At 43.4% G+C, this 23,742-nt stretch overlaps 1 protein-coding gene across 10 annotated transcripts in view; it reads right to left on the minus strand.

Annotated features, from left to right (window-relative positions):
* Positions 1–23,742, minus strand: part of dock10 (dedicator of cytokinesis 10) — a 177,770-nt gene that overhangs the window by 124,245 nt on the left and 29,783 nt on the right. For 7 of the 10 annotated variants that reach the window (XM_036961946.1, XM_036961948.1, XM_036961955.1 and 4 more), the window contains exon 1: positions 5,596–6,078. The exons of 2 other annotated variants lie outside the window; for them this stretch is intronic. In XM_036961946.1, the coding sequence (XP_036817841.1) occupies positions 5,596–5,763 (168 nt within the window). In that variant the 5' untranslated portion in view covers positions 5,764–6,078. Of the gene's footprint in view, positions 1–5,595; positions 6,079–23,742 lie in introns of those variants that run through there. One more of the 10 variants, XM_036961949.1, reaches the window with a different exon arrangement.

The raw sequence follows: 23,742 nt of genomic DNA on the forward strand, positions 1-23,742 counted from the left end.
CTCCTCAGTTTTATTAGCTGTCTGGGTGGCTGGTCTCAGACGATCCCGCAGGTGAAATATCCGGATTTGGAGGTCCTGGGCAGGCATAGTTACACATGGTCTGCGGATGTGAGGCCGGTTGGACTTACTGACAAATTACGTTGGAAGTGACTTATGGTAGAGAAATTAACATTAAATTATTTGGCAACAGCTTTGGTGGACATTCCTGCAGTCAGCATGTCAATTGCACGCTCCCTCAAAACATGAGACATCTGTGGCATTGGGTTGTGTGGTAAAAATGCATATTTTATAGTGGCCTTTTATTGTCCCTAGCACAAGGTGCTATGTAATTATCATGCTGTTTAATCAGCTTCTTGATATGCCACACCAGTCAGGTGGATGGATTATCTTGGCAAAGGATAAATGCTCACTAACAGGGATGTAAACAAATTTCTGCACAACATTTGAGAGAAATAAGCTTTTTCTGCGCATGGAAAATGTCTGGGATCTTTATATTTCAGCTCATGAAACACACTTTACATGTTGCTTTTCTATTTTTGTTCAATATAAAGTTTGAAGTCGGAAGGTCACATACACTTAGGTTGGAGTCATTAAAACTCATATTTCAACCACTCCACAAATTTCTCGTTAACAAACTATAGTTTTGGCAAGTCGTTTAGGACATCTACTTTGTGCATAACACAAGTCATTTTTCCAACAACTGTTTACAGACAGACTATTTCACTTATAATTCACTGTATCACAATTCCAGTGTGTCAGAAGTTTACATACAAGCAAAGAGGCACTGAGTTTGAAGGTAGGCCTTGAAATACATCCACAGGTGCACCTCCAATTTACTCAAATGATGTCAATTAGACTATCAGAAGCTTCTAAAGCCATGACATTTTCTGGAATTTTCCAAGCTGTATAACGGCACAATACACTTAGGTTGGAGTCATTAAAACTCATATTTCAACCACTCCACAAATTTCTTGTTAACAAACTATCATTTTGGCAAGTCGTTTAGGACATTTAGGACATCTACTTTATTAAAGTGGTTGAAATATGAGTTTTAATGACTCCAACCTAAGGTGCACCTGTGGATGTATTTCAAGGCCTACCTTCAAACTCAGTGCCTCTTTGCTTAACATCATCGGAAAATCAAGAGAAATCAGCCAAGACCTCAGCAAAAAAATGGTTAGCCTCCACGTCTGGTTCATCCTTGGGAACAATTTCCAAACGCCTGAAGGTACCACGTTCATCTGTACAAACAGTAGTATGCAATTATAAACACCATGGAAAAACGCAGCCATCATACCGCTCAGGAAGGAGACGCGTTCTTTGGTGCGAAAAGTGCAACTCAATCCCAGAACAACAGTAAAGGAGACCTTGTGAAGATGCTTGAGGAAACAAGTACAAAAGTATCTATATCCACAGCAAATCGAGTCCCATATCAACATAACCTGAAAGGCCGCTCAGCAAGGACGAAGCCACTGCTCCAAAACCGCCATAAAAAAGCCAGACTACGGTTTGCAACTGCACACGGGGACAAAGATCGTACTTTTTGGAGAAATGTCCTCTGGTCTGATGAAACAAAAATAGAAGTCTTTGGCCCACCATTGTTATGTTTGGAGGAAAAAGGGGGGATGCTTGCAAGCCGAAGAACACTATCCCAACTGTGGCAGCATCATGTTGTGGGGGTGCTTTGCTGCAGGAGGGACTGGTGCACTTCACAAATTAGATGGCATCATGAGGGCGGAAAATTCTGTGGATATATTGAAGCAGCATCTCAAGACATCAGTCAGGAAGTTAAAGCTTGGTCTCAAATGGGTCTTCCAAATGGACAATGACCCCAAGCCTACTTCCAAAGTTGTGGCAAGTTAGCTTAAGGACAACAAAGTCAAGGTATTGGAGTGGCCATCACAAAGCACTGACCTAAATCCTATAGAGCATTTGTGGGCTGAACTGAAAAAGTGTGTGCGAGCAAGGATGCCTTAAAACCTGACTCAGTTACACCAGCTCTGTCAGGAGGAATGGGCCATAATTCACCCAACATATTGTGGGAAGCTTGTGGAAGGCTACATGAAACGTTTGACCCAAGTTAAACAATTTAAAGGCAATGCTACCAAATACTAATTGACTGTTTGTAAACTTCTGACCCACTGGGAATGTGATGAAAGAAATAAAAGCTGAAATAAATAATTCTCTCTACTATTATTCTGACATTTCACATTCTTAAAATAAAGTGGTGATCCTAACTGACCTAAAACAGTGAATCTTTAATATAATTAATGTCAGGAATTGTGAAAAACTGATTTTAAATGTGTAAACGTCTGACTTCAACTGTAGCTGCATATTTTCTCTTGACACAAGGGTCAGTGACAGACAGACCAGGGTACATGGAGAGTCAGAGAACAGCCTAATTAATGTCTGGACCTCTGGGGGTAGATCAGCTTTAATATTGCAGATAGATTGTCTGCATAATTTTCAATCCCCCATGTATATTTCTTTGTAAATATATACAGTACCAGTCAAAAGTTTGGTCACACCTACTCATTCAAGGGTTTTTCTTATTTTTTTAAACTATTTTCTACATTGTACATGATTCCAACACACATGGAATCATGTAGTAACGAAAACAAAGTGTTAAACATCTAAATATATTGTATATTCTTCAAAGTAGAAAAACAAATGATAGTCCCACTAAGTGCAAGCCAGAAGGAATGGAGTATCGCTGCAGAATTCTGTGGTAGCCATGCTGGTTAAGTGTGTCTTGAATTCTAAATAAATCACAGACAGTGTCACCAGCAAAGCAGAATGCCAAGAGTTTGCAAAGATGTCATCAAGGCAAAGGGTGGCTACTTTGAAGATTCTCAAATATACTTTTTTGGTTACTACATGATTCCATATGTTTTATTTCATAGTGTTGACGTCTTCCCTATTATTCTAAAATGTAGAAAATAGAAAAAATAAAGAAAGACCTTTGAATGAATAGCTGTGTCCAAACTTTTGACTGGTACTGTATCTTAAGAGAGCCTACCCGAAGAGTCTCCATAAGAAGTGGTAGAAAAGTCAGCAAAGAAATAGACCAATAGCAAAATTCAAAAAGCACCAGTGCCAGAAAAAAAAAATATTAATCTAAATAGCATCTGAAGGTAGACCATTATGCACAGTTGTGACCCACTTTCTCAACCCAAAATGTTTCCTTGGTGAGAGGACACCATGCCCCTCGTTTTTTCAAAGCGTGTTATACTGATCTTACAAAACTTTCCTGGTACGCAAAATAAAGCTTCAAGATGAACCTTTTACCCTTTAGTCTCATGTACTTTGACCCCTCTGCCTGACTGGCTGTCAGCTCTGGACCCATTGATGAGGAGCCTTGGAAAAAAAAGCCGAAACATTGTCCTCTTCCTCAGATTCACCTTCCTCCTCCTCATCTCCATCTCCCATGGACCACCTGCCCTTTCTCTCTAGTCAGGGCCTCCCCCTAACAACAGGCAAAGGTTCCTTAGTACCTTTGACCACACCAGCCTCCCACCTCCTTTCTTCTCCCCTCTTCCACTTGACACCCTCCTCCACCGCCCCTAGCCGCTTGCCCTTCCCCACTATACTCTCCTCATCCACTAGCATAACCTGACTAGGCCCTGCCTCATCTACACCACCATCCATGACATGACTAGATCCAGTCTCAGCTACACCACCATCCATAGCATGTCTAGACCCAGACTCAGCTACGCCACCAACACATCCCTTACAAATATTCCACTAGCAATCAACCTACCCACCAAATTCACTCTTTTCATGAAGACAATCACAGCTTTGTTAATTCTGGAAGCGGAATCCATAAATTCATCTCCTAGCTGTTCGCCGACCATGAGCAGAACCTCCTCCACCTTAACTCCATTCTCAGGAACACACCTGAATCCATGCCGTAATGACAGCATCTACTTTGCCCAAGGCTGCGAAGCCATCATTGCACACCACACCGTTCAAACCCCAGGAAACTAAAACTCTGTCTTCTTCCTCCCTAACTTTGAAAAAAAAACTAATTAAAAACTCACAGTGTGTTAACTCTCCACCATAGAAAATAAAAATTGAAAGAAAGTAAGGACAGAGCCCTTTACATGGCCTCTCAACTACAAAACACAAAACACTCCCAAGGCAGAGAGAGGCAGAGAGAGAGAGAGGCAGAGAGAGAGAGGCAGAGAGAGAGAGAAGAAAGCGGAGAGAAAAGAGAGAGGGGACTTTATGGTTGCCTGGTTACCCAAACTCCTTGCTCCGGCCAAATGCTACATCACACCCACGGACGACATCTCCCCTACGATGTCTAGAATGAAAATACGTTCTACACCATCTGATTCTGCCCAGAAAACAATCAGGTTGAGCAAGAGCCAAAACACACATGGGTACAGCGACATTTAGAAAATTTGTCATTAATTTTGATACTTAGGTCCAATCGCTGATGACTTTGTTTTCTACAACACCCCTCAATTTGAGTCGTCAGGCAAACTTTATGGCTCACACCCCTGCCAAAATAAGCCTGACATTTTTCAATTTCTTCAATGTCACCATGCATTCAGCAATCGGGAAACAAAGGATTTCTGGGAATATGGAAGCCTGTCCCAGAGATGGGGATTAGCCCTACAATGACCAGGCAGAGGGATGGTCGGACAGACGGAAGGACAGGGACATTGAAATACAGATACCCATGTTGAATGGTGACAACAATTTTGGCTGTAACTATTAAATATCTGTACACCCCTATTCCTCAACATCACCTTGCCACCCTGAGTATAACCTCACCCGTCAATCTCAGACTCACCACTGATTTAGTTCACAATCACGAACCAAGCGGTCACAACTCATTACTGCCTTAATACATTTTGGGGTGAAGCTTTTCCTCGGTACAGATCTTGGATCAGCTTCCCCTCCCCAATCCTAACCTTAACCATTAGTAGGGAAAATGCTAAACTGACCCAAGAACAGCATACAGGGAAAACTCCACCCTACTGCTCCTAATAATGGATCCAAATGGTATTGCGGTCACTCACAGACAGAAACAAAAGAATATTGGCCAGTCCAATATCCTACATTTGTTCATTTGCTCATTCATTCACCCGTTGACTTCGACAAACACTCACATCATCTTATCAGCAGCCTATTAGATGAAACATGAGCAAAGAGACACATTTTTCCCACAGAAACTATATTGCCCTGGACTGACCCGCAGCCACCCCCCACCACCCTTCTCTCCCTGTACATCCCCGGCAGCCCCCTGCCTCTGTTTCCGCCCCTATCCCTCTCAGCTGAGAGGGAGTAACACACAGCTCTGTTCACATCATGGCTCGCTCCTGGATAATACATTACCCTCCACACAAACACACACACACACACGCACACACACCCAGTCACACGCACACACTTACACAAACACAGAGAGAGGACACATTCTCCCCTCGCTGTATGTTAATACCACATGGCTAACACTCGTATACAAAAACAGAAGGAGCCCAAACAGATTCCCTCTAGCCCTCTTACACTCCGCCCGCCCCCCCGCCCCCAACAAAGGAAGAAGGGAGGCTGCAGCCAACAGCTCCGCAGTCTGATGTTAGTTACCATAACAATGATGGTGAGGGCTCTACCTCCCCCGGTGGTGGTGTGGCCCTCGCCGGGAGGCAGGGCGTCCGAGGATAGCTGGTCCTGGCGGGAGCACATGTGGACACAGTTGGCCCGGCCCACGGAACGTAGGGCCTGGAGGAGCACCAAGCTGGCCGAGCAGCCCATACCCAGGTACCCAACCACGTCACCCCCAGACAGAGCCCTCTGCCCTGGATTCACCACCCAGCCCTGGCCCCCTGGACCTTGGACCAGCCTAATAGTGCTGAGTGATGCTAAGTTCAGGAAACCCCAGCTACAGCCTAGTCAGGTTAGCCCAGGTTAGTCCCTAAAGCTCCGGTGCTCCAGCACTGCCTGCCTACTTCGTACCGCAGTCCCACTGCTCTACTCTGGCTCAGTACTGCTAAGTGCTGAGCGCTGGGACCCTCCAGCTGCAGCAGACAGAGGCTGCCTTGTCGCTCCACTCTCCGCACTGATCTGATCTGCCTACACTGTAGCTGAACACAGCTGGCTCCTCCAATCGAAGCAAGACACGGTCGTCAGCTGACCAGAACTGACAGCCAAAAACACACACAGGCACGCACTCTAGCACCCAGTCTCGCCCGCTCCCTCGAGTTCTCGTGCGCGCTCTCTCTCTCTCGTCCACACATACTGTTCACACAAATATTCCGACGTGATTTAGAGGGACATGGTAAAAAGACAGGAAGTCAATCCAAGCTGGAGTGAGCTCTGGGAATTGCACTAGGCAAAGGAGTGTGTGTGTGTGTGTGTGTGTGTGTGTGTGTGTGTGTGTGTGTGTGTGTGTGTGTGTGTGTGTGTGTGTGTGTGTGTTTCTGTGCATGCGTGTCCAAATCACCAGCTGTGTTACACCAGCCGTAACAGTGTCATTCAACTATTCAAACCAGCCACCTACTCCACACTATGTCTCGCTCCGTACTTCCTCTCTCCCACTTAAGAATTTGAAATCTAGCTCATACTGTACACTCACTTAGCGGTACCTAGTGCTGCAGTCTGCACCGAAAAGCTAAATAGCACAGAGAAAGAAAACTGACTCACTGACAACCATCAAGTCCTAATGGCCTGGTACTCTATATTGGGCTATATTGTCCCTCTAACCAGTCTGACATTAATGCAAATTCCATAAAAAATTACCTCACTGTGGCGAAAAGGACAACAACCACATCAAGGACAACAACCACCCGAGCCACTGCCTGTTCACCCCGCTATCATCCAGAAGGCGAGGTCAGTACAGGTGCATCAAAGCTGGGACCGAGAGACTGAAAAACAGCTTCCATCTCAAGGCCATCAGACTGTTAAACAACCACCACTAACATTGAGTGGCTGCTGCCAACACACTGACTCAACTCCAGCCACTTTAATAATGGGAATTGATGGGAAATTATGTAAAATATATCACTAGCCACTTTAAACAATGCTACCTAATATAATGTTTACATACCCTACATTATTCATCTCATATGTATATGTATATACTGTACTCTATATCATCTACTGCATCTTTATGTAATACATGTATCACTAGCCACTTTAACTATGCCACTTTGTTTACAGTGCCTTGCGAAAGTATTTGCCCCCCTTGAACTTTGCGACCTTTTGCCACATTTCAGGCTTCAAACATAAAGATATAAAACTGTATTTTTTTGTGAAGAATCAACAACAAGTGGGACACAATCATGAAGTGGAACGACATTTATTGGATATTTCAAACTTTTTTAACAAATCAAAAACTGAAAAATTGGGCGTGCAAAATTATTCAGCCCCTTTACTTTCAGTGCAGCAAACTCTCTCCAGAAGTTCAGTGAGGATCTCTGAATGATCCAATGTTGACCTAAATTACTAATGATGATAAATACAATCCACCTGTGTGTAATCAAGTCTCCGTATAAATGCACCTGCACTGTGATAGTCTCAGAGGTCCGTCAAAAGCGCAGAGAGCATCATGAAGAACAAGGAACACACCAGACAGGTCCGAGATACTGCTGTGAAGAAGTTTAAAGCCGGATTTGGATACAAAAAGATTTCCCAAGCTTTAAACATCCCAAGGAGCACTGTGCAAGCGATAATATTGAAATGGAAGGAGTATCAGACCACTGCAAATCTACCAAGACCTGGCCGTCCCTCTAAACTTTCAGCTCATACAAGGAGAAGACTGATCAGAGATGCAGCCAAGAGGCCCATGATCACTCTGGATGAACTGCAGAGATCTACAGCTGAGGTGGGAGACTCTGTCCATAGGACAACAATCAGTCGTATATTGCACAAATCTGGCCTTTATGGAAGAGTGGCAAGAAGAAAGACATTTCTTAAAGATATCCATAAAAAGTGTTGTTTAAAGTTTGCCACAAGCCACCTGGGAGACACACCAAACATGTGGAAGAAGGTGCTCTGGTCAGATGAAACCAAAATTGAACTTTTTGGCAAAAATGCTAAATGTTATGTTTGGCGTAAAAGCAACACAGCTGAACACACCATCCCCACTGTCAAACATGGTGGTGGCAGCATCATGGTTTGGGCCTGCTTTTCTTCAGCAGGGACAGGGAAGATGGTTAAAATTGATGGGAAGATGGATGGAGCCAAATACAGGACCATTCTGGAAGAAAACCTGATGGAGTCTGCAAAAGACCTGAGACTGGGACGGAGATTTGTCTTCCAACAAGACAATGATCCAAAACATAAAGCAAAATCTACAATGGAATGGTTCAAAAATAAACATATCCAGGTGTTAGAATGGCCAAGGCAAAGTCCAGACCTGAATCCAATCGAGAATCTGTGGAAAGAACTGAAAACTGCTGTTCACAAATGCTCTCCATCCAACCTCACTGAGCTCGAGCTGTTTTGCAAGGAGGAATGGGAAAAAATTTCAGTCTCTCGATGTGCAAAACTGATAGAGACATACCCCAAGCGACTTACAGCTGTAATCGCAGCAAAAGGTGGCGCTACAAAGTATTAACTTAAGGGGGCTGAATAATTTTGCACGCCCAATTTTTCAGTTTTTGATTTGTTAAAAAAGTTTGAAATATCCAATAAATGTCGTTCCACTTCATGATTGTGTCCCACTTGTTGTTGATTCTTCACAAAAAAATACAGTTTTATATCTTTATGTTTGAAGCCTGAAATGTGGCAAAAGGTCGCAAAGTTCAAGGGGGCCGAATACTTTCGCAAGGCACTGTACATACTCATCTCATATGTATATACTGCACTCAATACCATCTACTGTATCTTGCCTATGCCGCTCTGTACCATCACTCACTCATGTATCTTTATGTACATATTCTTTATCCCCTTACACTTGTGTGTATAAGGTAGTAGTTGGAATTGTTAGCTAGATTACTTGTTGGTTATTACTGCATTGTCCGAACTAGAAGGACAAGCATTTCGCTACACTCGCATTAACATCTGCTAACCATGTGTATGTGACAAATAAAATTTGATTTGATTTGAAAACCTGAGGAAAATCCATCCAGGAAGTGCTTATTTTATTATTATTATTTTGAAATGGCTGTTTTTCCATTGAAAGCCTATCCACCCTACAAAGACTTATGACCCAGTTCACGATCACTATGGCCTCCACTACATGTGGCCAGTCTTTAGGCATTATTTCAGGCTTTTACTCAAAAAAATTAGGGAGAAACACCACTTTCAATAAGAGGACAGTAGAAATTTCCAGACATATGTTCGGTGCTTGACCGGGAGCGCGCCTTTCTTGTTTTTCCTTTTCTACTGACAGAGATATTGTCCGGTTGAAATATGATTGATTATTTATGACAAAAACAACCCGAGGATTGACTATAAACATTGTTTGACATGTTTCTACAAACTTTTATGGTACTTTTTTGATTTGTCGTCTGCCTGCTGTGACCGCACTTCGTGTTAATGGATTACTGAACAAAACGCACCAACAAAACTAAGGTTTTTGGACATAAAGAGGGACTTTATCGAACAAAAATAACATTTATTGTGTAACATGGAGTCTTGTGAGTGCAACCATATGAAGATCATCAAAGGTAAGTGATTAATTTTATCGCTATTTCTGACTTTTGTTACTCCTCTACTTGGCTGGTTACTGTTTGTAATGATTTGTCTGCTGGCACTGTTCTTAGATAATCACATGGTTTGCTTTTGCCATAAAGCCTTTTTGAAATCTGACACAGCGGTTGGATTAACAAGAAGTTTATCTTTCAGCCAATGTATAACACCTGTATGTTTTCGGAATTTTTTTTATGAGTATTTCTGTTTTTGAATTGGGCGCTCTGCAATTTCACTGGCTGTTGGCCAGGTGTTCTGTTAGCGGAACACCTGTTCAACAACAGGTTGAAACTAAGTGGAAAACATGGCAGTTGTGGATGTTGTTCCAAAGCCTAACACAATGAAATGACACTGCTTTCTAAGGTGATGATTCATTCAAAAAGCCCATACTCACATTAAGAGTTTTAATTCCCAATTAAATAAAACCATTTCCTCATCAATCTACACAAAATATCCCATAATGACAAAGCGAAAACTGGTTTTTAGAAACTTTTGCACATTTATGAAAAGTAAAAAACATATACCGTATTTAAATAAGTATTCAGACCTTTTGAGCTCAGGTACGTCCTGCTTCCATTGACCATCCTAGAGATGTTTCTACAACTTGAATCATGTCCACCTGTGGTAAATTCAATTGATTGGACATGATTTGGAAAGGCATACTTGTCTGTATAAGGTCCCACAATTGTGGGTAGAGCGCCGAGACAGAATTATGTCAAGGCACAGATCTGGGGAAGGGTACCAACAAATTGCTCCAGCATTGAAGGTCCCCAAAAACACAGTGGCCCCCATCTTTCATAAATGCAAGAAGTTTGTAACCACCAAGACTCTTCCTAGAGCTGGCCGCCCGGCCAAGCTGAGTAATCGGGGGAGAAGGTCCTTGGTCAGGGAGGTGACCAAGAACCAGATGGTCACTCTGACAGAGCTCCAGAATTATTTTGTGGAGATGGGAGAACCTCTCAGACGGACAACCATCTCTGCAGCACTCCACCAATCAGGCATTTATGGTAGAGTGGCCAGACGGAAGTCACTCCACAGTAAAAGGCACATGACAGCCCGCTTGGAGTTTGCCAAAAGGCACCTAAAGGACTCTCAGACTATGACAAACAAGATTATCTGGTCTGATGAAACCAAGGTTGAACTCTTTGCCCTGAATGCCAAGCGTCACATTTTACCACACACACACACACACACACACACAGGTATTGATGCATGGACTCCTCTACTTGAGTCACCTCTCTCCGCTCTCCCAATTCAAGTTCAATTTAAGGGCTTTATTGGCATGGGAAACATATGTTTTGAAAACTTTGTTTTACACACAACACAAAACAATATAAATAATACACTCAACTAGAAAAAATACAAAAAAATATTATCTTTAAAGATACCGTACTTTAGACAAGTTAAACACACCGGGCAGAAGGCTACAAAGGTTAAAGGGTACAGGGACAGAGCAAACACCTCACCATTGTTCCTGTAAACAGTCAAGGGATAGGGGTGGAGAAATGCAACCACTCACAGACAGTCATGGCCACAGACCGACCATCCACTGGACCAAAAATAAAGGTTACAATGCTTTAAAAGAAAAATATATATAATAATCATTTTATGTAAGCGTGAACAAAATGTTACAAAAATATATTTAAAAAAAACAGTGCAAAAGCTCACATTTTAGTCTGTGACCGGGCAAGATGAACAAGGCATCCGCAGGTCACAATCAATAAGCACACCATCAATCTTAATGCCCCCCCCCCCCCCCCCCCCCCCGCAAAAAAAACCACAAAGAAATGCTCATCCAACCCTTAAGTCACAGGGGAGTCAAATACAGACATATTTTTTAAAAATGTGAATACAATTAGTGGATGGACTGTTTAAAATAAGACCGGAATGGAGACCAAGCCATTCCGGTCTTATTTGGGGTTGCCACGTATATTGAATTTAAAAAAATCTAGTTTCAGAGAACACAAGACATCTCTCACCCAACATTTATAAGATGGGGGAGCTACCATCTTCCAGTTCTGTAGTATTAGCCGTCTAGCTAAAAGAGTTGTATAAGCAACAGTGACAGGCCTAGTGAGTGCCAGATGGCAAAAGCCCCATCATTCAAAGATGGAGGAAATCAAATGTTCTGATTGATTGGGCCTGATAGAGAAAAGCCTCGGAGGCTAAAGGCTAAACGGAACTGATTCCAAATTTTAAGAGACTGCTTTACAATTGGGTTGACACACCTTTTGCCTAGGGACACTGGGAGAGACAAGCACAACACAGAAGAAAGTGCAGCAGGTTTACATGATTCAGACTCCATCTGGACCCAGACTGGTCTAGGGCCAGTAGGATCAGTCTGCAGCCAGTACAAAAGGGCTCTGAAATTTGTAGCCCAATAGTATGTCTGAAAATGTTGTAGAGCTAAACCACCCAATGCCTTAGGCTTCTGTAAATGTTTTCTACCAATCCGTGGTACTCTGCTATCCCAAATAAAATACATGAATGTTTGATACAGTGAATTAAAAAAGATTTTGGAATAAAAATGGGTAAACATTGAAATAAATATAAACATTTAGGCAACACATTCATTTTAATGATATTAATTCTTCCAATAAGAGAAATAGGTAGCGAATTCCAAAAAGTAAAAGATTGTTTCAAACAACAAAGTTTTCCTGAAACAAATTTGAATATTTCCTTGTCACTAACTCCCAAGCAGATTCATTGATGAATTAGAGTATGATAGCAAAAGAGATGGAGAAAACGTCTGTCTCCGGATTACATCTTCAAACTAAGGGCAACACAATGCATAGCATTCCTGACAGGGAGACACGTCCATCATGCATGATGACGTATAAGATGTGTTCTCTTGTTTGTGTCTGGAAGTAAAGTTAGCTAGCAAGCTAGCCAACTTTAGCCAGATAGCTTGGGTGCTTGACTGCTTTTGTGAGGCAAGAAAAGTATTATATTTTGTGAGGTTAGAGAGCTTGGATCAACCCTGCTCCGTAGCAGATTTTGGGGTTGAATAATCTTTGTGAGAATCAAGGACAGTGGATATTAGGTGACATATTCAAATTGGCAGTATTTATGGGCGAGAGCACGAATGATGTTTACAACGAGTCAAACTTTGCAACATGCCGCATTTAAATGTAATCACTAAAGGTGTACATTTGAGGGCTCTGTGTTGACACAATACGTAGGGAATTTGTTATGGGTGTAAAAAGGCAAAGAAACTCGTATGCCAAACATTATCAAATTAGTAAAGTATTTGGTAGAGCAGGTTCAGAATGCATCATATGGGAAAGTACAACCAGCGAAACAAGAGATAACATAGTAATTAAAAGTGGCCTATAGCGGAGATTATAAAGGGCTTGCTGAGTTAAAGGAAATGGAGATGAAGACTATTGAAGACAAACAAAGGAAAGTAAGTTAATTGGAAAGTAAGAATTTCAAATTTGAATAGTTTGGATTGCTTCAGAGTTAGAAAACTAGACACTAACGAAATGTTATTTCATTTGGTTCTATTGAGTTTTTCATGGGTTAGAGGAGATGTATTTTAAAGGGGCACAAGCATGGAACTTTCAGAAGTTTTTCTTTTCTGAGTTTGAATTGAACACGTGAATTATTTTGATAAGAAATGTACTGAAGAAACTGGGATACGAAATGTATGAAACGTTTGACTGCTTTTACATAGTTCATCTAATTAGAGAAATAAACAATTATTTGAAGGGTTTGAATGACCTCTGACCTCTGTCTTTACTTTCTAGTGTGGTTTGATCGCCCTCATTGGAAAGCCGAGAGACATTGGATGATGAATTTAAGGACATTTGTAATACTGATAATTATATAGAGGTTTATAGTTCATAGCCCTATTTGTGATTCAGTCCACAGGGTAAAGAGAGGCCTGCCCTTGAATAAGGGGAGGCTGTCTAAAGTCTGTTTTTACCATGAAGTTATGGGTACATATGTTTTTATGGAGTTATTAAGGGTAGTAATTCGAATTTGATTTGCAGTGTTGTTTTTACACATGACTCACATGGTGAATTACTAGTCTTTTGAGGTTTTTGGAGCTAGAGTGATATGTAGGAATGTATCGAGTGATATATGAAGGAGTGTATTGTTGCGTTTATTATTATTTTTTCTTCAATACAAATCTCACCAGATTGGGTCTGCTGGATGATCGGGATAATATCCTGACCCTGTGTAACGATGTACGCTGAGAGTTAGGAAGCAAGTTCAGGGAGTGAATACATTTAATAAATTAACAAAACAAGAAACACGAACAGCGCACCGACATGAAACAGCAACAGAAACAATGGGGAAGGAACCAAAGGGAGTGACATATATAGGGCAGGGAATCAATGAGGTGATGGAGTCCAGGTGAGTGTCAATGTGTTGATGCACGTAACGATGGTGACAGTTGTGCGCCATAACGAGCAACCTGGTGACCTAGAGGCCAGAGAGGGAGCACAAGTGACAGGACCCCCTCCCCGATGCGCGGCTCCAGCCACAGAACGCCGACCAAGATGACGATCCCCGGTCAGGAGCGGATCGGTCGCCTACGCTAAGGAAAAGAAACCTGACAAACCGGCAGAGGCGTGAGAGCCTGATGAGCCGGCTGAGACCTCCCCGGTTGCCTCGGTCGAGGCATGGCAGCCTAGCGAGCCAGCTGAAACCCGGCAGCCTGTCGAGCCTGCTGAAACCTGGCAGCCTGTCGAGCCCGCTGAAACCTGTCGAGCCAGCTGAGTTTGAGCCTGCTGAGGCAGGGAAACCCGCCGAGCCCGCTGAGGCATGGCAGCCTGTCGAGCCAGCTGAGGCATGGCAGCCCGTCGAGTCCGCTGAGGCATGGCAGCCCGTCGAGCCCGCTGAGGCATGGCAGCCCGTCGAGCCCGCTGAGGCAAGGCAGCCCGTCGAGCCCACTGAGGCAAGGCAGCCCGTCGAGCCTGCCGGCAATGCTTGTCTGGATTTCTTGAATCAGAAATTAACTGTTGATCTGTTCTTTCTCGAGATTATGGATACATGGTACCTAGGATGCATGGAAGGGATAATTTGACCAAAACCCCTTCTCTGACCGGCTGAAGAAATGCCGTTCAATACGGCCCTGTCCTGCATCACTTGTATCGAGAGACCTGAGTCCGAGCCAGCAACTGGTGTACAGCATCCAGTTCAAGCTATCAACGGCCTATTCTCTCATGCATTTCTCTCTCAGGAGTGCAACAGAAGTCCATGTGGGGTGAGCATGGAGCGAGATCTGTTCCAAAGGCAAATGATAAGACATAGTAGGAGTTGTGGTGGGGCTCAGGTGAGACATTGAAATTGGGACATTATCATGGGCCATCCACTTTGAACTGTGAAGATCTGGAGAAGAAAATAAAAAATTACAGACGATTGTGTGCCGTGAAAGGGAGGGGGGGATTGGTCAACTGCCCATAATTGATTTAGACTGTTTATTTGGGGTATCAGGTTAATTGAGGAGGTCTACACACTGCTAAATGTATAGTAATTTAGGCTAAGAATGCATTAAGATACTGCTCGGGAATTATAATCGTGATGAGAACGTTAAATACTGGAATTATAGGATAATTTTATTGTAGGTTGATATAAATGTACATTCTGCCAGTATTGATGTGTGTTAAATTGAGGGATTTTTTAGTGACAGAACATGAGAATCACTGAGCAATGTCATTCTGGATTGGATAATTCACAGGGTTTTTGGAAACTAAATGATTTCCCTGAACTATTCCCTATTCCTGACTACATGTCTGATGAGGACCCCAATTCTGAGCATAAGGACTAGAGGTTGACCAATTAATCAGCATGGCCAAATCGGTAATCTGCATTTTTGGACACCGATTATGGCCGATTACATTGCACTCCACGAGTAGACTGCGAGAGTGCAGCAAGGAGCCAAGGTAAGTTGCTAGCTAGCATTAAACTTATCTTATAAAAAACTGTCAATCTTCACATAATCACTAGTTAACTACACATGGTTGATGATTTTACTAGGTTAACTAGCTTGTCCTGCGTTGCATAAAATCAAAGCGGTGCATGTTAATTTATCATTGTATCACAGCCTACTTCGCCAAACGGGGGATGTTTTAATAAAAGCACAATCTTTGCACGAATGTACCTAACCATAAACATCCATGCCTTTCTTAATATCAATACACAGAGTATATATACTTTTTAAACCTGCATATTTAGTTAAAAGAAATTCATGTTAGCAGGCAAAATTAATTAGGGAAATTGTGTCACTTCTCTTGCGTTCTGTGCAAGCAGAGTCAGGGTATATACAGCAGTTTGGGCCGCCTGGCTTGTTGCGAACTGTGTGAAGACCATTTCTTCCTAACAAAGATCGTAATTAATTTGCCAGAATTTTACATAATTATGGCATAACATTGAAGGTTGCGCAATGTAATAGCAATATTTAGACTTATGGATGCCACCTGTTCGATAAAATACGGAACGGTATTTCACTGAAAGAATAAACGTTTTGTTTTTCGAAATGATAGTTTCCAGATTCGACCATATTAATGACCTAAGGCTCGTATTTCTGTGTGTTATTATATTATAATTAATTCTATGATTTGATAGAGCAGTCTGACTGAGCGGTGGTAGGCAGCAACAGGCTCGTAAGCATTCATTCAAACAGCACTTTCCTGCGTTTGCCAGCAGCTCTTCGCAATGCTTGAAGCACAGCGCTGTTTATGACTTCAAGCCTATCAACTCCCGAGATTAGAATGGCAATACTATAGTGCCTATAAGAACATCCAATAGTCAAAGGTATATGAAACACAAATGGTATAGAGAGAAATAGTCATATAATAACTATAACCTAAAACTTCTTAACTGGGAATATTGAAGACTTATGTTAAAAGGAACCAACAGCTTTCATATGTTCTCATGTTCTGAGCAAGGAACCTCAACGTTAGCTTTTTTACATGGCACATATTGCACTTTTACTTTCTTCTCCAACACTGTGTTTTTGCGTTATTTAAATCGGTATCGGCGTAGAAAAATCTAAAATCATCTAATAAGGACCCAGATGATGAGCTCATGTTCTACACTGTGTGGACAAGGTGCCCAGAGAGGGGTGTCTGTCACTGGTGTAGGAAGGGTTCTAAATGGGGTGGACATTTGTATCATGCTGACCCCTACCTTGCGTGCGTGGTGCCAGCGTGATGACTGTCCTATCTGTTGTAATGAAGCTTGTGTGTGATGTTCATTTTATGGGTTTAATTATGTTCCAAGTTGATTGTGTTTTGATAAAGACGGTATTAAGCTCATGTCACGACTTCCGCCGAAGTTGGTCCCTCTCCTTGTTCGGGTGGCGTTCGGCGGTCGAAATCACCGACCTTCTAGCCATCGCTGATCCACTTTTCATTTTGCATTGTTTTTGTTTTGTCTTCCATCACACCTGGTTCCAATTCCATCAATCACATGTTGTGTATTTAACCCTCTGTTCCCCCCTATGTCCTTGTCGGTAATTGTTTCTTGTAGTGCTTATGCACGGTATGCTGGTTTTGTTTGACCCATTTATTTGTATTGTTCTGTTGACGGTGGTTTATGGATATTAAATGACACCGTTGTAAATCAGTTTCCGCTCTCCTGCGCCTGCCTTCTCTGCCGCCAGTACGCACCTCACTACAGCTCAGCAACCCAGAGGAAGGTTGTTAACCATGGACGAAATGTCAGGCATCAGACGGATGTATTTTGTTAGTTTAAATGTAGATTTTACAATCCTGAATTTTTCTAGAAGAAACTGAGTTTCTTGAGGGGAATGTGAGAGAAAAATGATATATTTGCTTGATTTGTTTGATATAAATAGTTAGCGATTAATAATTAATTAATAGTAAGACATTTCTGTCCTACTAGTGTCTGTTTTTATGGTCTCCACTCTAGTTCCCTGCAGCTAATCTGGGCGTACGGTCACCGGAGATGGCTTGAGCTGACAAATGAGTTAAAGACTGCATTACATAGACAAGAATGTGTTTCACTAGAGGTAGCTTAGGAGTAGAACAATCGCTCATTGTCTCAAAATCATTATTGCATCTGGGAAACTAAGCCAGGTTGTTGGGGTTAAGAACATACAGTCAAGACTGTTGGGTTGACCAGTCTCATTTTTGCAATAGTTAATCGATATTGAACAAAGATGATTGTTTGAAGAAATGACAGTCTTTCTCACTTGATTAGAATATTCCATGACAAGTAGCTAAGAGAAAACATTTAACGTACCTGAAGATTATAGGGTCCCCCAGGAAACACTGACCAATACTTTCATTCCTACCATGTCACAATAACTCCTCCCTGGCATTTTCATTTGTTGTCATCTCAAACAACACTGCATTCAAAGTGCTCACTATTATCATCATCATTCCATTTCCATGATTCCAACAGTTCACCCAAGTGTTTTGATCTAAATCGCAAGTCAAATCGCAATTGCAACATTTGGTTCAAAGTAAGGCCTATATTTTATTGCCAATATCGTGCAGGCCTACGCGGCAGTGTGGAAATGATCTCAAATGAGTGCAGGAAACGCAGTTCAATTTAACAGTACAAAACCAACCCAAAATGAGAAAGAACCATTGAAATCACTTAGAATGTATGGGTTGCCACCGTAGGATCACATACTACTCATAAAGCAAATTTTGAATTTGTATTATTCAACAACATAAAATGCTGTCAAATACCAAAATGTAAATACAGTTCTATGATATTTTGGCCATATCGCACCGGGCTAATTACAATGCCTTCTTGAGAGGTAAATATAAACACAGTACTGTAAACACACCCGCACACACACTATAAATCAGGTTGCCTCTCTATCTCCTTCTGTTAGTGCGGGTTAGAAGGAGCATCAATAAGGAACACGGTGTAATGTGAGGGTTTTAGCTTGACACACACATTACAGGGATCATGTCAGATCCTCTGACGAAGTACCGGTACACACACTGCTTATCCCTAATGCACAATGAGACTAAATTATTTATACTCCTTCTCTCTCTTTTGCTTTTCCTCGCCGTTATTCTCTCGTACTCATTGTCTCATTAACATTCTCTCTCTCTCTCTCTCTCTCTCATTAACCCCTCCCATCATCTCCACCCTTGGACTCTCTCTGCTTTACATCATCAACAATGAGGAAAATAAACCACTGCTGCTGAGTTAGTGTGTGTGTGTGTGTAAGCTTGTGCGTGTGTGCGCGTGCAACTTGTATGATTCCCAGTAGGGTTACAACAGTCATCACGTTGAATAGAAACAAGCTTGTCTCCAACGTGGATTTAACGTGTTACAGCTGCCCGGCTTGGCCCTGGCTCCACAGCACAACCACAATAACCAAAGCACTCCCAGCCTAACTGGATTGTGTAGCCCAAATGGTGGCACAGACCGAATAGACTTTAGCAGTACTGTGTGTGTATGAGCAAGTGAGTGAGTGAGGGTTTGTGTGTGTGTGTGTGTGTGTGTGTGTGTGTGTGTGTGTGTGTGTGTGTGTGTGTGTGTGTGTGTGTGTGTGTGTGTGTGTGTGTGTGTGTGTGTGTGTGTGTGTGTGTGTGTGTGTGTGTGAGAGTTAGAGAGGGTGTGTGTTTGTGTTAACCCCCTGATGTGATTAAGCTCTCTCCCCTCCCTAGTTTCCAGTCTTCATGCTCTCTGGTTGCAGTGAATGGGAGGCCCTTGCCTGGACTGCCGGCTGCAGTCTGCAGACTCAAGGCTCAATGGCACCCTATTCCCTATATAGTGCACTGCTTTTAACAGAAGTAGTGCACTATGTAGTGAATATGGTGCCATTCGGAACGCAGCGTCAGTGTGTGTGAGTCATCGCACGATGGGTTGATGTGGCAAGGGGGGGCTGGGGTTTACATGTGGAAAACATTTGCTGTTGCCTTGACGACCTCAACAGGATGCTGCCACTCAGAGCTGGGAATTCTCAGTGGCAAACTTCTGCTTTGGCCTCTGGGTCTCTGACAGGGCACTGCAGAGGCACAAAAGGTCACGCCCGCTCCCTTTCTCCTGCTCTTTCTCCATCTCCACTCTCTCTCTCTCTCGCTCTCTTTCTTTCCCTTTATTTCTTTCTTTCTCTCCCTCAGCTTTAACCACTCTCAGGATCAGGAAGTAACATTTCACTCAGGCCGCAGACACGGGTGACATGCTCGTGAGAGAGACCTGAGTAGGTTTACTTTGTAAAGTATGTGCTTAGCTAATTAATGTCTTAAATAATCATGATATAGTGGAATACTGTAATAGTATTATTATAACAGTAGTATTATTATTATGTTATATTTGTAGCAGGCGCTTTCATCCATTTTACAGATGGGTGGCCCCAGCGGGAAGCAAACCTGCAACCCTTCGCGTTGCAAGCTCAGCCGGTAAAGAATGGTGCCACAAAGAAGCTATTTGTGACACCTTTAACAGAGTGGAAGATAACAGCTTACGTTCCACAAGTTTGCGTTTAAGTTTGAGGTTAAGTTTCAGTTTAACTTCGAGTTCAAGTTAGGTTTTACCTAAAGTCAAAGAAGGCTGAAACGTGTAACTTCTCAGCCTGCTGAAACACTGCTGCTGGCTGCTTTTTCTGCACCACAAATAGAACTATATATCTGTTGTGCACAGTGAGCTGTATACAGGTTGTGGTGAGTGAGACACACACACACGTCACACAGGCACACACACAGGTCATACACACACACACACACACACACACACAGGTCACACGCACGCACACACAGGTCACACGCGCACACACAGGTCACACACACACGCACGCACACGCACGCACATGCACGCACGCACGGACACACACACACACACCTCGATGTCATCAGTGGTATGTTAGACGGCAAGCTCTTCAAACCCACAGCCGTCCTTCCATCACAACATGTATTCTGTAAAACCACCATTACCGGATATAGCACACCTCACCAGTGCTCTCTGAAATGGAGCCTTGAATTAGACAAGAAGATAGCCTTACTAGGTGGACAGACATCTCTCTCTCTCTCTCACTATTTTCTTTCTCTTTATTTCTCGACCCTTTCTTTCCTCTACAGAGAAAGTTGTATTTTTCTCTGGGAACATACTCTATTCCCTCATATATGTCAACAGTGAAACGTTGGCTAACTTGGGGCCAGCCTGTAACAGTGATGACTAGGGTGTATAGCAAACTATAGCCGCTCTGCTAAAAGAGGGCAGAAGGGGGAAGGTTGTAGTGATATATGGTCTACAGTACAGTCAGTACAGTACTCTGCCATTGCCATCTAGTGCTGAGCCCACAATACAACATGCACAAACACAGATCAAGACTGTGTGTGGGGGTGATGGCCTGTGTATGTGTTTTAATGCACCCGTTTTATATTCATATTTTTTTGTGAGAGTAACGTGTGTGTGTGTGTGTGTGTGTGTGTGTGTGGTGAGAGTCATAATAGCACTGATTGTGAATTAACGTTTATATTTATGTTCACTCTAAGGATCCTTTGCATTCGTGTGTGATAGATGTATAAACCTGGTGTGTGTGCGAGCGCACGGGCACGTCAGATAAACTAGCCTCTCTGTAATGCCCTCCAGGTGGAGCCCTAACCTAGAGATGTATTTCAGGGAACTCGCTGAGCGTTTGTTTACGGAAAGAAACTATTAGTGTTGAGTGGAGAATTAAGGTCCTGGGTGGGGGGGGGGGGACAGGGGTTGGTGAGAACAGAGGATGTTAAAATCTCTCCCTCTCTCCCCAGCCCAGCCGTCCCAACCAGGGGAGAAGGAGAGAACCACAGATCACAATCATCAGAAGGAAAAGAGGAGAGGGGAGCATGGTCAATACACGCAAGCCTGGAAGGTGGTGGTAGTGCAGTGACAAGGTGTTGAGCTGAGAAGCAGACAGGCAGGGATCACAACCATGTCTGTCTGTCTGCCTGCCTGCCTGTCTGCCTGCCTGTCCGCCTGAATGCCTGCCTGTCTGTCTGTGTGTCTACCTGTCCGCCTGAATGCCTGTCTGCCTGCCTGCCTGAATGCCTTTCTGCCCCATGGTAAACATGAAGACATTAGCTTTGCTAGGGGTTACGTAAAACCCAAAAGTAGTGCACTATATAGGGAATAGGGTGCCATATGGGATGTACCACTGGGGTTTACAACAGCAGCAGGCCAGAGAGAACAAGAGACGAGCAAGACTAAACACTGTTATAAGGACATACAGTACTTGCACGGCAAGGCACTCATGGCAAGCGCACGCACGCACACACACACACACACACACAGCTATCGGCGGAGCGGAGACACACAACCCTACTGTCAGAGATAAGGCAGGGTCTCATTACTTCCTCCACCCACGTGGCAGTTCACCCCCCCCCCCCACTTCCTCCTCACCCGACCCTGCTGTAATCACACGACACATAGGTCAGACAGATTACAAGGCCTTGTCTTCACTTCCTTGTACAAACGCCCTCTCTTTTCTCTACTTCTCTACTTTTCTCTACTGTTTCCCGCTAATCAGCTGGTAGCAGGAAGACAAAGCGGGTTAATGATGAGCATGCTGGGACACACGAGGTACGGAATGGAAAGGGACGTGGAGGTCCAAAATAGAGAATGGGGGGGGGGGGGGGGGGTTGGAACAGGGGTTCGGTCCAAACTCAGCCCCTCTTTCCTCTCTGCTCCTCTGACCTACTTTACAGTACCAGTGGGGCCCAGACCCAAATATGAACCCTATTCCCTATACAGTGCACTAGTTTTGAACAGGGCCCATATGTACCCTATCCCCTATTTTGTGCACAACATTTGACCTACTTTATAGGTAATAGGACGCCATTTGGGACACAGCCCAGCTCCCCAGTGCAGAGCAGACCTCCTAACCCCTACCTGGGACAGACTTGCCTGTTACTCAGTGCAGCTAGGGATATGGAGACGAGCGCTACTGCAACTGTAAACACCACAGTGACAACTACCGCACTGCTACAGGAATAACTACTGTTATATCAGACGTATAACACACGACAACCGCAGTTCCAACTTGTCATAGAACCGCAGCCACTACGCTGAAAACAACAACGTCAACCAGTGTCGTTATCTGTATAACAACTGCAGCAGAGCAACTAACTACAGCATAGTACAGTTTGCAGTGCCATAGTAATACCTACAGCAGCAACATCAACAGCCACGACAATAGCAGGCCGGTAGCCTAGCGGTTAAGAGCGTTGGGCCAGTAAACGAAAGTTTGCTGGTTGGAATACCCAAGGCGTCAAGGCGAAAGTCTGTCTATGTGCCCTTAAACAAGGCACTTTAACCCTAGTTGCGCCTGTCTGTCGCTCTGGGTAAGAATGTCTACTAAACGACTAAAATGTAAAAATGAAATGTAAACTACTGTAGTGGTAAGAAGTAGCAGAAGGAGCTTTTACAAGTACAACAAGTAGCAGGGAACGACTAGCGAGCACAACGCTGTTGTGCTCTTTGTCTTTTTCCATCCAGGAGAACAGAAAAGTAATGAGAACCAGACTGTTAGGGGTCGGCGAGGAAAGCCAAGCTCTGTATGCGTCCCAAATGGCACCCTGTTCCCTTCATAGTGCAACAATTTGACCAGGGCCCATAGGGTTTCCCCATAGGGTTCTGGTCAAAAGTAGTGCACTATGTAGCACGGCTAAAGCGCCATCCTCTGCACTGATTGAATGGGAATTCACCTGGGAAGACGGCAGGGAACGAGAGAGGGAAAGACTGAGAAAGAAACGCTTTGGATGCACTCAAATCTCACCCCGCATCCTTCTAGCTTCATTATGCTGATACCAAAAGTCATAGGTTTCATCCCAAATGGCACCCTACTACCTTTACAGAGCACTACTTCTGACCAGGACCCTGGGTGGCAGAATACAACGACAAAGTAGAACATGCCACCAGGATTGTGTGCATATGGGCATCTCTTCGCCGCCGTACGCATGAGCATTTATTTGCTTAGCATAGCCGTTGATGCATGTCGGCTTATATACTGTATTACAATATTCCCCATTCGATCCATTTAAACAGCTGGCTGTGGTCCCCAGGCCAGTTAGGATAAGTGCCACCAGCTTTCAGTACAGACAAAATGAGCCACACACACACACACACAAATAGTGGAGAAAGTACCCAGTTGTCATACTTGAATATAGATACCTTAATAGA

Source organism: Oncorhynchus mykiss, chromosome 24 (genome assembly GCF_013265735.2).
Source record: "Oncorhynchus mykiss isolate Arlee chromosome 24, USDA_OmykA_1.1, whole genome shotgun sequence".
In the NCBI taxonomy this organism is placed as follows: Eukaryota; Metazoa; Chordata; class Actinopteri; order Salmoniformes; family Salmonidae; genus Oncorhynchus; species Oncorhynchus mykiss.